Source organism: Notechis scutatus, chromosome 1, assembly GCF_049901735.1.
Source record: "Notechis scutatus isolate UNSWTSFEM ecotype Mainland chromosome 1, rNotScu1.2, whole genome shotgun sequence".
Taxonomy (NCBI): domain Eukaryota; kingdom Metazoa; phylum Chordata; class Lepidosauria; order Squamata; family Elapidae; genus Notechis; species Notechis scutatus.
In genome coordinates, this window is record NC_142009.1 from 19,026,874 (window position 1) to 19,044,643 (window position 17,770).

A 17,770-nucleotide genomic window follows, 5' to 3' on the forward strand; every position below is an offset into this window, starting at 1 on the left:
TTATTCCTTTCCTCACAATACTTGGCAACAACTTGCATTGTATTCATTTGTTGCACTACTGGTTTATTTTATGAAATAATGAATTGACAGAGTGCCAGATATGAAGTTCTGCATTACCAGTTCAGCAGGGTATCAGGTGAATGTAACAGGAGGGGTCAAGAAATGCTTTCCAGTCCACCGGTTTATGTATTTATTTTAAGCGTGTCCTATCAATGGCTTCTCAGAAGGGGGAAAAGTTGAGGAATTTATACAAGGTGCAGAATTAACCTCCCCCATCTCCTACAGGCATAAAATAAATATGCTCAATCAGTCATTAGGACTCACTGCCAAAGCGTTTGTCACAAGAGGGCCAATCAATTTTTACAGCAATGACAATTTGTGGGGTAAGGGGGGAGATAAAAGTTAAACTTTTAAACAGTTGAGAAATGGTGCAACATCATGTGCATGTCAGAGCCTAATATGCTCAAAACATGGAGCCAACTTCCTGTTACAAACTGGTTTGCCAATAGGCGAATGGGCTTTTCTCTCCATTTATTATTACAGGCAGTCCTTGACTTACGGACTACAACTTGGACTGGAACTTCCATCGCTAAGCTGCTTGGTCATTAAGTGAGTCATCATGTGACCGCATCTATTTTTTTTTGCCACTGTTGTTAAGCAAATCTGGCTTCCTTCATAGATATTGCTTGTTGGAAGCTGGCTGGAAGATCACAAATGGCAGTCAAATGATCCCAGGGCACTGAAACTGTGGAATACCGCAACCAGCCTTAAAGGTGAGTTGGTTGCCAAGCACCTGAAATGCGGTCATGGGACGTTTATGTGTATGTCCCTATCTAAACTGGGTTGTAAGTAACTTTTGTGAAGGGTGTCCATCATAATTTTAACCAACCAGTCATTAAGCAAGGACTACCTGTAAATAAAATCAATTATGAAGTATTCTCCTTCAAAAGTCACTTCTTTCGACTTCAGCTTATATTCCAAGGCTTTAGTTATTTATTAAAGAGCCACGGTGGCGCAGTGGTTAGAATGCAGTACTGCAGGGTTACTTCTGCTGACTGCCGGCTGACTGCAATTTGGCAGTTCAAATCCCACCAGGCTCAAGGTTGACTCAGCCTTCCATCCTTCCGAGGTCAGTAAAATGAGGACCCAGATTGTTGGGGGCAATAGACTGACTCTGCAAACTGTTTAGAGAGGGCTGTAAAGCACTGTGAAGTGGTGTATAAGTCTAAGTGCTATTGCTATTATGTAAATTATATATAAGTACTCCCATAGAATCTGTTCTAGGATCTGAAAGAGTATTTTGGGAGCCAGCCAAGGTACCTGTAAACTCTAGCTCTGCCAGGTATATGCAAAGCTTAGGCTTCATATTAAAAAGTCCTTGGTTCAAACCCTAACATTTCTAACCTAGTTTGGGAAAAGACTTAGTATTTTGCTTTGCTTTACTGATTTACTGTAAGAGACCAAAGAAAGAATCTAGTAACTAAAATTATTGGGCTATGGAGACTGAAAAAGGTTGAGTTGGTTTAAGACAGCTTTTTATCATCCTAATTTTCTTACAGCTATAAAACTCAGTACACACAAGTCAGATTTTAAGTAGGATGATTACAGCATAGTCTGAGCCTGTTGATATCTGTTGTGCATATATGCTCTAGTCAAATATTTTCCCCTCTATAAAGGCAGGATAGTAACCCACCCCACCAATTAGAAGGGTTGGATCCAGACAAATCATGGCTGGCCACCTGCATTTTCTAACATCACCGTTCACTGGTGCATAAATCATTAAACGATGAGAGAAAAATACTTTTCACAATAATACTTATTAATGGATGCATTCAAATCAAATTCTAGCAGCAAAAAGGCACTGTAGACTACTCCAAATAGTGTTTCAATGCTTGCATTATAGATTCCTTTTATGTCGATGTGGATGCAAGTAGAATTTACAAATAGCAGCTATGCTGAGCGGTTTAAGAACATTCCATACATGAATTATAAGCAGAGACAGAGAGAAGAGCCTGGAATGTAGAATGCTAGGAATAAAGGCCAAACACCCACAGGAAAACATCTTCCTTTGTAATTATAATAAGTCACATCAGGGAATCAAGGCTCATTATTTCAAGATACATTTCCTGATCATGTCAATCTCAAGACTAGAGAACAAGCTGGAAGGAGGCATATGAAAGTGTGCATTGTTAAATAAACTTTCCAGTGTGTTTTATATCTTCAAAGGCTATGAAGCCATCCAAGCTCACAGCAGATCCTAGAAAAATCTGACCTTGAAAGAACTGAACGTGAACAGAAAAACTGGCAGTTAAAGAATCAGTTCTTTAACAACTCAGCTAGCTAGCTTCTCATGCTTCTCTTTCTCTCTTGCATCACAGAGTGTTTCAGGCAAGGCAACAATTGAGTAGAAACACCTCTTCATCCTGCAGCCAAACACCCGGCAAAGGTGAAAATGCCTGATGGAATTTAAGCCTATAAACATGCTTGCCTTTCAGAACAGGACAAAAAGTCAGCATACCTGGAACATCAATTAATCTTTTGTAGACATTTAGGAACGCCGCTTCTGCTTCTTTGCTTCTTTTACCTAATGCATCAATCTGGGGGGAAAAAAGGAGAGGGAGAATGAGTCTTGGATCAGTTCCCAAATCATACATAAATAAAGTATATGTGACTGAATATATGACTGCATGGACATTACTGGTGCCAATGTTTATTTCAAGATTAATGTGAGGAACCGCGTAAGATATTCATAATTAGATCAGATCTTTTCAGTTGGAAGACCTTTCATCCACTTGATGCAAGCACCCAATTTTAGGACACCAATAAATCTTTTATTGCTGTTTTTGACTCCTGTCATTAAGAGGAGAAAGAAACCAAGGGCAAAGGTGGGACCTACCAGAAAGAATTGCTGTAGATAAGTTTCTGAAATGCATAACCTGAGTCATTTTATTTAGGTTAGAATACTGGAAAGATCTAAAAAACCTTGGATTCCCAGTTCAACAACCTTAACTCAGAGTTCCCCAACCTTTCAGGCTTTGCAGACCGGCGAGGGGAGATAATTCTGCAAGAGCAGCAAGCAAATGCCCGCCCAAATACAGCATGGGTGCATGCACTCGCCGGCTACTTGCACAAGTGGGGATGCATATGCATGCACACATTCGCTTACCATTCCGTGGCCTGGTCCAAATAGCTCAAGGCCCGGTAGTGGGCTGCAGCCCAGGAATTGGGGACCCCTGGCTTAACTTATGATAGTCATTGTTGAATGTATTTAAGTTCTAAATATAAATGCAATTAACACCCGTTCTTCTACATTCACATCCATTTTCATTTATAACAAGGCAATGTATCGCTCTCCAATTATTTTGGATTCTAATTCCTATAGTTCACTTAAGAATTTAAGTTAGCCCAACAACACTGTTGAGCTAGCACCAGACTCCTGCCTCCTCCAATTATCATTTAGTAATGGTTTCAGTCAGTCATCAAGGAACAGTTGCAACAGCAGGTCTTCAGGGACCAATGCTACTTCCATGAGGAAACCTAGAATTACTGACCATAGAGAACCTAGATTTGATAAGGGCACCCAAAAAACTGCTAGGAACTCTATGTATCAGGCAGTTCTTGGTTTTTCGAATACTACTGTGAAAATCTGCAGATCAGAAGTTTCTAACATTGAATTCCTGAGAAAACCTTTGGGGCATATATATTTGTATTTCTGTATGGTTTAACTCCTTGTATGACCCCTTTTCTAAAAGGCAGTTTAAAATTAAGTCAATAGTGGACCACCATCAACAGTATCATTATAACCCTTAAATGCTTTAGAAAGGGCCGATGGAGGGTTTTTTCCCTTCTCAGGAAAAGCAAAAGAAGAGCTTCGCTGAACCTCCAAAGCCTATCCAGCTTTCTAACACAAATGCCTCTTGGTGAATTCATTTTTGTATTTCTAGCACCAGACATTGAGAGTCCCAAATATGCTTTTCCAAAAGGCAACTGGACTTTTATGGTTATTTTCCTTGATAATGTTTCACTTCTCATCCAAGAACATTCTTCAGTTCAGAACTGAAGAAGCTTCTTGGATGAGAAGTAAAACGTTTTCAAGGAAAATAACCGTGAAAGTCCAGTTGCTTTTTGGAAAAGCACCTCTGGGATAACCATGACCTGGATAACTGGAATCTCCATAAACATTCAGACATTGAGAGGCACACTGCCTCTAATTGTTGCCATTATGTATGACAGTTATTGGGAATCTCCATAAATTATCTCCATATATTTGTCTAATTTTCTTTTATACCCACTTAAATTGGATGCTAAACGCTACATTTTGTGGCAATGACTTCCATAGCTTACAGGTTGACATGGGATGCCTAAATTGCAGGGCATTCTATGAAGTACAAAGGAGTTATAAATGCAAATAACGACAACTTTCACATTTAGACTTGAGAACTCAGAAAAAAGCTATTTAGAGTATTGGATCCCGTCTCCAACCTAATTGCACAAACCCAAATTAAAGCATCTTTCACCAAGAGAGTATCTAGCCTTCATTTGAGCAGATTAACTTCATTAGGTAACTGATTCCACTGTTGAACTGGACTCACTGTTAGAAGCTTTTATTTACTTACTTATTTTATTTATTAAATGTGTTTGCCATGCATCTCGCCACAAAGCACTCAACATTCAACTGGAACCTGCCTTCCTCTAGTTCAACTCCATTAAATTTGTGAAACTACTCTGAAAAAAATGCTAAAAAGCTTGAAAACATCATTTCACCCACCTTTTTCAAGAAGCACCACTGATATACTAAGAGTAAAAGAAGCAACAAGAAGTATTATTAATGCTGAACACCGAAACAGCTTATACTTTGGAATCAGATTTGTCTCTCATTCCAGCTGTTAACACATAAGCCTGAGAAGTAATACAACCTAGCAGCTCCATGATAAACAATCCATGCTGTAAGGCATTATATACCACTTGCTTACTGGACAGTTACAATATCAGCTGTGCTGTAATCAATAAATACACCTTTTTGCTTTTAATGCCAACAGCGAAACCCACACCATGGACTATTAGGCCACAGTATATGCTTTATTTATCTCAGGAACTTTTTTTTTAAGCAAAGAACAGCTTTCTACTGATTCACCTTTTCTGAATGAATTAGAAATGAAACCCAAAGACTGGCACTACTTTTCCAGCATTTTCAGGTTTTTAAGGGCGAAATGAAACCTGAAAATTGGGCAACGCAACAGGAAATGCTATTGTCTTTCTTGCAAGACTGATGTCAGACTCACATGGGTAAAACAGACTGAAATGACAAGATGAGCTAATTCTACTTATTGTAAAGTGACACTGACAGAATCTTGCAGGTCTGAAAATAGAATCCTTGTCCTCCCTTTATAGCCTGAGAAACTAGGGGGAAGAGTCTCTTCTGAGCCTCTTGCCCCACTCACTAGCCATTATCCAGCTGTCACCTATGCTGTCTCTTATCTGACTGTTCCCCTGCCAATGTCTGCTAAACACTCTCCCGAGGTCTTTCTCACATACCATTACACAATTGAGGCTCATTCCCTAGGCCAAAATGGACATCTCCTCAATCTTCAGTTTCCAATTATTTTATAAAATGCTGTAATACTGTAAATAAGCATATTTTCAAAAATATTTTATATAACCAGGGGTGGGATTCTACCAGTTCGGACCAGTTCTATAGAACTGGTTGTTATGATTCTGCGCAGTTCTGAGAACCGGCAAATCGTGCCCCTGGCTGGCCCCCCCCTCCCCGCCCACCCAGTCAATCCTTATCACACATGCATGACATTGCTGACTGCATTCTCCCCTGCCCAGTCACAGTCCCCCCACCCGCTCCGTTTTTTACCTTCCTGGGGCTCAGGGAAGCTTCCTGGGAGCAAAAACGCCCCCACCCCAGAAGGCTTCCCTGAGGCCCAGGAAGCCAAAAAACCCTGAGCGTTGAGGGGGGCGGGGCGGTGCTGCCAAAAAAGAAGTCACGCCCACCCAGTCACATGGCCATGCCCACCTAGCCATAGAACCAGTTGTTAAAATTTTTGAATCCCACCCCTGTATATAACAAATAATTGTTATAATACAACACTCTTTGATCTTGGGAATAATTTATAATGAGAAACTTACAATCCTTGAGGTAACCCTTTCAGCTTTATTAAATGGACCCTCCTAAATCAATGAAACTTTGGGATTTGGTCATAAGCCAATGACTGGTCGCTCTCGACTTACAACCACAATAGAGCCCAGCACTTTTGTTGCTAAGCGAGGCATTTACTAAGTGAATTCTGCCCCATTTTGCAACCTTTCCTGCTACAGGTGTTAAGCGAATCACTGCAGTTGTTAAGTTAATGACATGGTTGTTAAATGAATCTGGTTTTCCCAATGACTTTGCTTGTCAGAAGGTCACAAAAGACGACCCCATGACTCCAAGGACACTGTAAACCTCATAAATATGATTCAGTTGCCAAGCATCTGAATTTTGATCAGGTGACTGTGGGAATGTTGCAATGCTCATTAAGTGTGAAAAACGGTCACAACTCTCTTTTTTCAGGGTCACTGTAATGTTGAACCGTCACTAAATGTTGTAAGTCGAGGACTACCTGTATTTGGAGCAGTTTGTCATCACAAAGCCCGGCAGGTGCTTCTCAGAACTGTCTCTTCTGCTCTAACATTTATTAGCTATTACTTATTAAAATTCAGAATGATCCCGATTGCCACATTACGTCTAATCCACGGCAAATGCAGCTTTGTGGCTTGAAGAGGTTAAATTCTGAAGTGCTTGGCTGCTTTCCAGACCCTTTGCACAAAATCGGGCTAATGCAACAGCACAAGAAGCGCCCAGACTGGCCATGATTAATAGACTGCCAAAGACAGTGCTTTCCACAAAACACACACTTCTCATTCCCTTTTGCTTCCATAGATCATGGACTTATCCTCAAAATATCTGACTGAAATTGAATTTGGCTTCTCTCTCAACCGTTCATTTCCTATGTTATGCAAAGTTATATCCTTTTTCTGCCTGAGCAGAACCAAACCAGCTGCAGCCCTTCAGAAGGAAAATGTGGTTCCAATTACAAAAAGCTGGCCTAGATACTGAACCACAGTTCTGATGCTGCGCTAATTGAGCCATCATGGAGCAGATGTAAAGTAACAAAATTGGATTAATTAGGTTTGCAAAGTTCAAGACAAGAAATCTTGGCAACAGGAAGACGGGGAGTAGGTGCTTAATAATGAAGGAAGTGCCACACAACAGAACAAGATTCAGTTATCTTGGTCCTGCAGCATCTTACAACCAGCAACTTTTCAGGTTACACTGGTATATGTGTTAAAAAAAAGAACAATGCAACACAAAAGCCAGTTTGATCTGGTGACTAAAGCAAAAGGCTAGAAACCAGGAGACCACGAGTTCTATACCAGTCTTAGGCATGACAGCTGGCTGGGTGACTTTGGGCTGGTCACTCTCTCTTAGCCCAATTCCTTTAACAGGGCTATTTCCCGCTATTGTGTGTGGAACGTAGGAGGAAGAAGTATTAAGTATGCTCACTGCCCTTGAGTTATTTATAAAAATAGTAATGGTGGGATTTTTAAAAAAGAGCTTACATTTACTATGCAATCGAATCTGGTCACACATAGGCAAACTTGTATACAATATCCAGAAACTGAATTCCAAGGCATTTAAAGCACAATTTTAGGTTATGCTGCTTATGCTGCTTCCTATGTTACTGTTAATACTGTTCTCTTTTTTATTAACAGATTTACCAAGGGAATTGCATTTAGTAGACTACATGAAAGTATCCAAAATCATTAAAATAAGGAACTGTATTCATTAATGCTTAGTGCTATAACTAAGCTATAGTTTAGGATTTCAGAAACTATGGAGTAGGTTTAGGGAAAGAAGGTAGGCAAAGCAATCATTCTCCTATCTCCTGTTGAATTAAGATAGGTTTCCCAGACCACTCCTTCTATACAATTTAACCACCGCTACCACAACATCACAATAGAGATTTATTTGTAAGAATGAAGAATATAGTTTTTTGTATCCCGCCTCATCAACCATATGAAACCCAGATTGAGAAAGCTCTCTACTGCACAAATGCAGTGTTAATCACCCAATTCAATACCCCTCTTGCTAAATTACTGGGTTTTGCCCATCAATATTGCAATAAGGGTCCTTATTCAAAGTAACAGGGGAGTTTAGCCTAACAACCCCTTGCCTTGTGCCAAATGCAAACTGAAGAATGGTAGGCACTGCTAGTCACATTCTTTTTCGGAGTCTCTGCCCTCTGGCCAGCTCCAAATTAGCAACTTCTCTGTTGCTCTTGGACAGCCCTACCATGCCACATGAAAAGAATATTGATGACCTCAGGAAATCCCTACCGAGTTTTAAAAATAGCTGCTTCGTGACATCACAAAGACAAGTTCAGACACTCTATTTCCTAATATTCACTTTTCCTTAACAATAGCCAGTCTGGCCCAGGGTTTTTTTTTTTTTTTTTTAAAGCCATGACCAACTTTGGTTTTCTCATTACGATATTTTCAAAACCATATCCCAGCACTGCTTAGAGGATTGAATTCCTTTTGAGCTATGGGAGTACACAGCATGCAGTATTTCTAGACCCAATTTAAATAACTGTTTTTAAGAGATACAGCTCTAGAAGGCATGCCATTTATCTGAAAGTATGCCTTTTCCTAGCTGATCCTACATAAACCATAGATCCTCTTCAGAAACACTGCCTCAACATCCAGATGTATAAATTAAGAGGATGTTGTAGACACTCTGGGACAAATTCTCAGTATCTGAAGGGCTATGGGTGAAACCTCCATCTGTTGCCCTTCTGGAAGGCTGTAAGCAGCAACCCAGTGATTGTTGAAAGGGAGCAGGGGGCAAAAATGTATGGTCTGTTGTTGCTTTTTTTATTCTGGGATTTTATAGATAAAAATGGAAGTAGGAGATCTCCCAGGAAAAACGTGACCATTCATTCCTACTATTGAAATCCTTCAACTGCACTAGGGGAAAAAAGCACTTAAAGGTTTTGTGTGATGTGGTGTCAGGCTAAGCCACAATTCAGAAGAACAATTCAGCCAGAGTTCAGTTCTTTATTTGCTCCCGTACGATAGACAGAATCTTGCCAAACTAAATGCTTTCTACTTTCACCCTAAGAAATATATCTTGGGAGAGTCCAGGGAGTGGCTATTCTTACACTCTCCCTACTATGTCCGATCCAGCTCCAGGCTGTGCTGCCTCTTCTCTCACCTCCCTTCCTGGAATGTGCTTCCTCTTTCCTGGGAAACTGCAGCACTACTGAGGTCCATCACAGGTGGGGCAGGTTTGGGACCATTTTGCAAAATTGTGGAGAATTAAGAATAGGAATAAGAACTGGTTGCCTCCCATTTGCAACTTGGCAAAACAGGAAGGCAGACACATGAACAAAAGCCAGTCAATATTGCTGCCAGAACTGAGTGACACAATCTCGGGGGTACAAGCAGATCTTGGGACCTCAAGACTGCCCATCATAGCAGTGCTGTAGGTCAGAGGTCTCCAACCTTGGCAACTTTAAGACTTGTGGACTTCGACTCCCAGAATTCTCCAGCCAGCAGAGCTGGCTGGAGAATTCTGGGAGTTGAAGTCCACAAGTCTTAAAGTTGCCAAGGTTGGAGACCTCTGCTGTAGGTAAACCATTTTGCACATGAGGGCCTCATTTTATATTTTCTATCTATCCACCTCCTATCTCAAAGGTCATAGAAGATATAGCCACTAACATCATGCTAGGCTGAATTTTTTGCAGGCTTTTGCAGCAGGTGATTTAAACTCAGAATGTTAGCAATATATTAATTTTGAAATTGGTTTGGACTTAATGTCACACATTCAATGGTTGAAAAGCAATGCCCCCCCGTGGAACTTGGCAGCACTGTTTAAGGTGTTGAGAGGGAAGGGTATGTGTAAGGAAAGATTACCATTTTGGTAATAATGCCAGTTATGGAAAAACTTTTCAGAGAGGCTAATCTAAAGTATTTTTAAACAGCTTTTAGCACTTAGGTCTTTGAAATAATAATCTCAGCCTCTCAATAATATATTAATTAGGTTCTAGTTTACTGTGTTCCTTTTTACTCTTGGTACACACAGTTCTACTTCTAACAAATTTAATTTTATTCTGATCCATCCCTCTGCTTTGAAGAGGCATTCTTTCCGAAATTAGCAAGTCGCTTCAAAGATCAAGCTTTCTCACAATGATCTCACTGTCATCCCCAGATGACAATACATTCGCCCACCTTTCCCTCTGTCTCCTACACACAATGTTTGGGAAGCTAGCAATAACTTCCTATTCAAGCAGGTATTGAAAGGAACACATGTAGCTCACAAGTTGAAACAGAATGGACGAACAAATAAGTTTATGTATGCACATGCATTTCTAGTTAATCTAAGATTATTTAAAACAGAAATTATTATCTTCCTTTCAAGTAAATTCCAGTAGCTCTGGGAGAATTTGTTAATTCTGCTATGATAAATTGCTCTTACAAGGTTGTGTATTCTTAATACTTCTTGCATTTTGTATGCTTTTAATTTTCTTTAGAATATCTTGAGGACTTAATTTTGGGTCACTGCCTGACTCTAGGCCAAAACTTATACTATGTATACAAATATTGTGTGGCTGATAATATACATGCACAAACACAATATATACTTATATATAGATAGAAAGAAATCACCTATTCAGAAACTGAACTAATCAGAACTATAGAGTTTACTCTAATTTTGTATTAAATCAAGGTCAGTTGTTCTGGAAGCAAACATACCATTTCAAAAAAACAGCTTATTCAGGAGTACAGATTAGCCAGTGTCAGCCTGATATCTCAAGAGCAGGGAAGTCTTCTCAATCCCTCACTAAAGTACCCTTGGATAACTGCTGTCTCTCACTGTGCATCACAACATTAGGATGCTTACTGTGTATTCAACACCTGTCTGCAGGAAGTCAGATCTAAGAAGCAGATCAGTGCTGCTTAAAAAAAGCGGGGGCGGGCACATAATGCTCGTATCTTTTTGCTTCTTCCCTACCCCTCTAAACAGCAGACCTGAACTGCAGAGGGCGAACCAAAGGGTCCAGATCTTTTTATGGCATCTCTTTTATTCCACCTCATCCCATTTCACCCACAACTGCTAAATAATACTAGCATGATGTTGTGCTACTTGTAAGGCAGGAAAATGTAAAAGGCTTTTGCAGTGCTTATCTATATTTCCAATAAGGAATGCCCATACTCTCCTGTGTGGGAACAGGGACATCCAATGCCCTTTCTTGCAGCAGTTAACATTTGCTACTAAGGAAGGTCGGTCCAAACTGGCTTCTTTAAAATAGCAGATAGATCTGTCTGTCTGTCTATCTTTTTCTTAAACTTACTGGATACATTTTAATATTTTAACACTGTACACCACTTTGTGAGCTGTAACACTGAAAGGTGATCTATATATAGAAAGAAATGAATAACGAATTAGTGAATTAATTACACTGGCCTGGATCCAAAGAAACATGATGGAATCAATTGGTTCATTCCAATGACCCAGAGCCAATTACCCAGAGAAGGTGATAGCCTCCCCTTCACTGGGCGCATTCAACCAGATAGCCATCTGTTAGGGATGTTTTAATTTGGATTCCTGAACTGAGCAGGAGGTTGGACTCAGTGGCCTAAATTGTCCCCGTGATTTTATGAAAAGGAATGACATATTTCCTTTGTACAGTGAGTTCCAGCAGTCCATTGTGCAAACAAGATAGCAGTTCTATAAGAAAAAGAGCAAGTAAAGTTGTAGTAAATGAAGTCTAGTGAATCATAGAAGAAATGTTCTAGACCCAAGAGACACTCTTATCACATGTTTATCTCTTGCCCCTCTTCTCTATGTTAGAACTGCTTTCCATATTCAAGGGACTACCGTATTCCAGTATGAGAAAAACTACTGCAACTTGGAATAGGAGTTGTGGATAGAAATGAAGCTTGTTTGATTTTTTTAAAAAAATTGCCCTCTGAATAGAGAAGTGAACTGCTGCAGGGGCAGGATGAAGGAAAATGCAACATCTCATAACTTCTTCCAATTTTGAAGTGCCATAAGTGGATAAAGCAACCTGGGCCAAGGAATGGGCCAACCCACAAAGAAGAGGGGTGTGTGTGTGTGTCCAACCTATTCTCCAAATCATCTGAAGACAAAACAAGAAGCAATGGATGGAAAACTAATCAAGAAGAGAACCAACCCAGAACTAAGGAGAAATTTCCTGTCAGTTAGAATAATGTATCAGTGGAATGGCTTCCTTCCAGAAGTTGTAAGTACTCCAACACTGGAGATTTTTAAGAAGAAATTAGACAACCAGTTGTCTAAAATGGTGTTGGGTCTCCTGCTTGAGAAGGGAATTGGACTATAAGACCTCCAAGAGCCCTTCTAACTCTGTTTTCTGCTATTCTGAATGTGGGTGGGCACTAGAGATAAGGCAGGGGTGTCGTATTTAAAGTTCAGACGCCCTCTTTGTAGCAGCGCCTGGGCTGTGAAATGAAGTCCCCTCCCCTCAAAGTCAAACAGGTCCCATTTTGCTGGTCTTATGTAAGGGCCTTAAAAGATATCCAGGCTTTTGGAGAGGATAACTGATATTCTTTCATTCCTTCCCTCCTTTTCTGGGTGTACTTTGTTTGCTAACCTTGTTCTTCCGCCCTGTATTATTTGTGTGTTTCCTATTGTTCTTTGTTTTTAAGTGTTTCAACAACTGTAACTGTAAACTGTGCATATGAATTGAATAAATTATGGTCTGCCACATAGTCAGCCAAATGTTTAGGGTAAATTCAGCATTTTTATCCACCTATTGAGTCCTTTATAAGGACATGGGATAAGCAGATATTGTTTGATGGTGTTAAATGTATTGTTGCAGTATTATTGTACCAGCTAATTACATCTGGAGCAAGCAAAACATTTTTGGACACGATAGTTTAATATAAGTAGTGGGCAAAAAAGGAACAAGGGCCTAGAGGCACCATGGAGTTTCTTTGTAAGGCAAGGCTGTCAAACTCCCGGCCCACGGGCTGGATGCGTCATGTGCTGGCCACGCCCACGCCCGGTTTAGTGAAGGGGAAAAAAGTCCTGATACGTCATGTGACATTGCCATAACGACATGAGTTTGACACCCCTGTTGTAGGGGATAAAGCCTAACAATCTACTCAAGGAGTAGAACCAGCTTGCCTAGGGAATCTTGCAGCCACATTATAGTTAACAAGCAGGGCTGCGTTATGGCAGCTAACTAAATACATCTGGATAGCCTTGTAGAAAGAACAGGCTTAATGAACACCAGCTGAATAACAGCACGCTAGCCACAACCGCTCCTATGTGTTTTGAGAAAAACTCAATAGTAGCTAAAACTGGTTATTATCATGTTCTAGCAGAGAGAATTCAGATTCATGGATTCTTTACTGCCTGAATTCTAACCTTTGTTCTCTTATCTTTGCCTCCTGGAACCTTGCCCGGAAGTAGAATGCTTTGGCTTCTGACTTCTGGACCAATTTACCAACTAATCTTCTCTATGTCCCCTTGGCCATGACTAACCCTTTTTGGAATTCGACCTTGGATTATATGTGGACTTGGTAGCAGGCAGCTTTCTGGGCACTTTTGCTCGGATTAAAGCATTGCAAGATCAATCCTAAACCTACTTGAGGAATCCAAACCTAGATGTTGGATGGGTGTGCAAAATATATCAATCTGGGAACAGAATGTTCTGTTTCCCTCTGGAGCATGCTGAACCTCCTTCTGGTACATGCCATTGGTGGGGGGAGGGAGAGAGAGGGAGAGGGAGAGGGAGAGGGAGAGGGAGAGGGAGAGGGAGAGAGAGAGAGAGAGAGAGAGAGAGAGAGAGAGAGAGAGAGAGAGAGAGAGAGAGAGAGAGAGAGACTACAACTGAAACTGGACATGCAAGAGAGTTCTGTATACTGAGCTGCACATTTCAGATACTTAGTCATATTATAGCATCATAAAATCTCTTATTTATTCTGGGCCAAAGTCATATTCAAATTTGTCTAAATGGTACCCTAGGTATTGCTACATTGATCTGAAGAATCGTGGGTAGCCAAAACTTTTAGGGATTCATCTGTTTTCTGACTGTGAGATTGCTCTGAGTTTTCTTTTTCTCGGCTTTCACACACTGTGTATTGTTTTTGGTCCTCAATGGCCATGGTGATACCTTGCAAAATCCCACAGTGGCAACTAAATTTTGAGCTGCAAAATCTCACAGTTATCGTATCATCACCCTTTGCAGCCTCGCAGGAATGCTACGGAGTAAACAAATGTGTAAATGAGAAAGTTGACACGTTTTTTTGGTAGTGCCATTTGAACTGATTCAAAGAAAAAGTAATGACTAGTCAAAGTTATGCTAATAACAATAAAAGGAATGACTGATGGCAATTCCAAGGCCTAAAGAATCTTTCAGGCAACCTCCTGGCCTAAAAAGAAATGAGAGAAAAGAGCTTACCTCTCCCTGGAAACTCTTCAATAGTGGAGCTGCCTGTTTGCGTAAGTCCTGGAAGATAAAGAGCAAACACATAGATCAAGAAATGGGTCATAAAGAAAGATGGCTAAAAATGCAACTGTGTGAATAAAACTGAAGAGTCTTCATCAGCTATTCCTATCTCCTTTTTTTAAAAAAACCAATTCTATCATATTAGCTGTAGGCTGATTACGTTTTTAATCAAAACATTGCTATGAGCAAGGAATGTAGCAAAAATCCATTTTAACTGGCTTATGAATCTCGCCTGATATACAATTATGGTTGTCCCAGAGGAGGGGAATTAGTTAATAAAAGCCTCTAGTAATATTGAATAATCAGTGAACTCCTTCAGTCTAACAACTCAACTGAAACAGAGCAGTGAATGACTAATGGGATGTAAAACATGTGAAGCCACATGGAAGGGGATCAAGCTAGACCCCAGTTTGAAGCATAGCCTCTTTTTGATGTGCAAGGAATTGGACATTATTTATTTAATGCACATGTAAATCTCAATGTAACAGAAACACGTGGCTTTAGCAGTTCACTTGCTTTTCCCCTGTATACTTATCTTCAAAAACCAATTTCTGTGCAAGTTTAACACTCCTGTGCCAAAAGTTGGTATCACTGCATTTATTACATATTACTGCTGTGTGTAACACACACACACACACACGTTTCCCAGAGAAGGATGAATGGAAATAATTTCACTCTTGCTATTGTTTATCCCACCACCAATCTGCTGGCAGCCATATATCCAAATTTGTTCCCAGCAAGATTCATGGTACAATTATCTCTACATGGCACTAAATATTTGAACAAGTGCTAGTTAATACAAATGACTGGAACCATTCACGAGTATCATAAATTAAATTAGTAGCATCATTCTTCAAAATATGTGTTAGTGTTTGCTAGAAGGAAACAAACAACAAACAAAAAATCAAGGTTGGCAGAACGGGGAAGCTTGCTGGTAAAGTGAATAATGAAGCAAGTAATAAGAGGAATATACTTGTTCGTAAACAGATATCCTTCTGTGCAAAAAAAAAAAAAAAAAACCCTATCCTAAATTACAGTGACAATTTTTAGGGACAAACTAAATATAATACATTTATGGATTTTAAAAGCTGTTGCTCCCACAGAATCAAAAGCAGGATTAAAACGGGGATGAAAGATTTCAAAGCCTAGATCTTTTAATGATAACCCCAATAAAATTTAATAATCCCAAATAACAGACAGTAAAATAATGACAGTAAAATGAAGAAGGCTTACAGAGTATAAAAGAACTGCAATAAAATATACCCTCTGTATCAAACAAGCATAAAATCTTCTTTGTTCATTATTTTTATTACATAGCACAATTCAAAATGTGACAATATGTAGTTTTCCTATAACTATTTCTAGAATTTTACAACACCTTTAAAAATACATTTTATCACTTTGTATGTTTAATTTTCTCCAACTGAAAATACTTAAAGATATGTAAAAACGTTAATTATGATTGAAAACATGGCCATAATTCATTATTTGTATGCGTTATTCTATTGTTTCAGAACAAAACAGGAATAATTTTTCCCTATCTTAAACCAATATTCTCTTTTTACAGTCAGATTGCTGATCCACTTAATCTAGTATCACATATTCTCAAGGGTAGAGGTTCTCCGATCCTTGCTGGCTACAAGAGATAAGAAACACCAGTTTGGGACTGGATGGAATATCATTATCCGAGCCTTTTCTGATGGCCAGGCTCAAATTATTATTGAGTAAGACATAAAAGTTTATAAGCCTTTTTTGACTGTTCAATATTTCTACATAAATATGGCCTAAATCACTGTCCACTGATGCACCCATCACCATTATAATGAATATAACTTGCTGCGGATTGTCCTTTCCTTCCACTTTCTCAGCATTATGGACTTTTCAAGGGAGTCAAGTCTTCACATTATGTATCCAAAATATGGTAATTTGAGCCTGGCCATCAGAACTCATTTGTTCTATAATCCGCTTATTTTATGATCCCAGCTGCCCAACTAAAGCAAACAGGCACCTCTGTCTGACACCAGCAATATAGGAAAGTGATGGAGATGGATGATGACTTTAGTGACAATGACGTTTTATACTGTGTAGAAGAAAGCAAAGGTAAACCACTCCAGTGTCCTACCAAGCAAACCACGCAGATCAAAGAAGACATCTAAAACAGGTGCTTAACTTTTCAAGCATACCTGCTTCAGTACAAATTTAAAATCTTTAAACATATTTGCATTCATTTCTTCTTTCATTTCTTCCTGATTAAAGAGATATTTTTAAAAGAAATTTAAAGAAAAACTTTACACACAAAACTGTTGAAGGCTGAATATCATGATTTTAGATCAGAGGTGGCATTCAGCCAGTTCTGACAGGTTCTGGAGAACCGGTAGCGGAAATTTTGAATAGTTCAGAGAACCACCTCTGGTTGGCCCCGCCCCCATCTATTTGCTGCCTCCCAAGTCCCAGCTGATCGACGGGGTCTGCTTTTGTAGCCCTGCACAGGAGAACAGAGCTGGAAAGCAGGTTAGTGGGGTGGAAATGGGGATTTTACAGTATCCTTACCCTGCCATGCCCACCAAGCCACACCATATCCACCAAACTACACCAGGCCCACCAAGCCATGGCCACAGAACCGCTAGTAAAAAAGTTTGAATACCACCACTGTCTTAGATGTATTGTTAAACAATTCTGAACAGCATTGGGAGTAATGTATTGAGGGAACAATATTTTGCTAGTTTGAACTATATCAAAACCATTTGTTCTCTATAGGGCAGAAAAGTAAAAAGGTGACCAACAAGAAAAAAAATAAAAATAAAAAAGGACGAATCTGATGGGACAGAAACAACTTTGTTTTATAATTTTATGGTACATCCAAAGTTGTTAGTAGAGCTTGGACAAATGATAGTTGCTCAATTTGTGTATTTATGAATGAATTTACTAGCCTGTTTTGTCATAATGAAATTAGGTATGATCATAACATTAACTCAGCGGGCATCCTCTCTCAGAATCTGAATCCCATTGTATACCTGTAGGGACTAAATATCCAACAATTAGCCTGCAAACAAAATTTGTGAGGTTGGCTATTTGGGGCTCCCAGGAGTTTTTTATTTTATTTTTATTAAAATAAAAGTTTACACTGGAACTTGTAAAAGTTCTATTGGTTTCACAGTTATGCACATTCTGCATAATTCAAATGGCAAATGTCCTCTGTATTTTGTAATTTGTCTACCGATCAA

The 17,770-nt window shown here is 39.5% G+C and overlaps 1 protein-coding gene across 6 annotated transcripts in view; it reads right to left on the reverse strand.

The window, feature by feature from the left end:
- The window catches only part of CUX1 (cut like homeobox 1), a 347,690-nt gene that overhangs the window by 183,216 nt on the left and 146,704 nt on the right, over positions 1-17,770 (reverse strand). For all 6 annotated transcript variants that reach the window (XM_087957662.1, XM_087957650.1, XM_087957634.1 and 3 more), the window contains 2 exons: positions 14,499-14,546; positions 2,519-2,597 (listed from right to left, as the gene is read on the reverse strand). In XM_087957662.1, the coding sequence (XP_087813788.1) occupies positions 2,519-2,597; positions 14,499-14,546 (127 nt within the window). The remainder of the gene's footprint in view (positions 1-2,518; positions 2,598-14,498; positions 14,547-17,770) is intronic.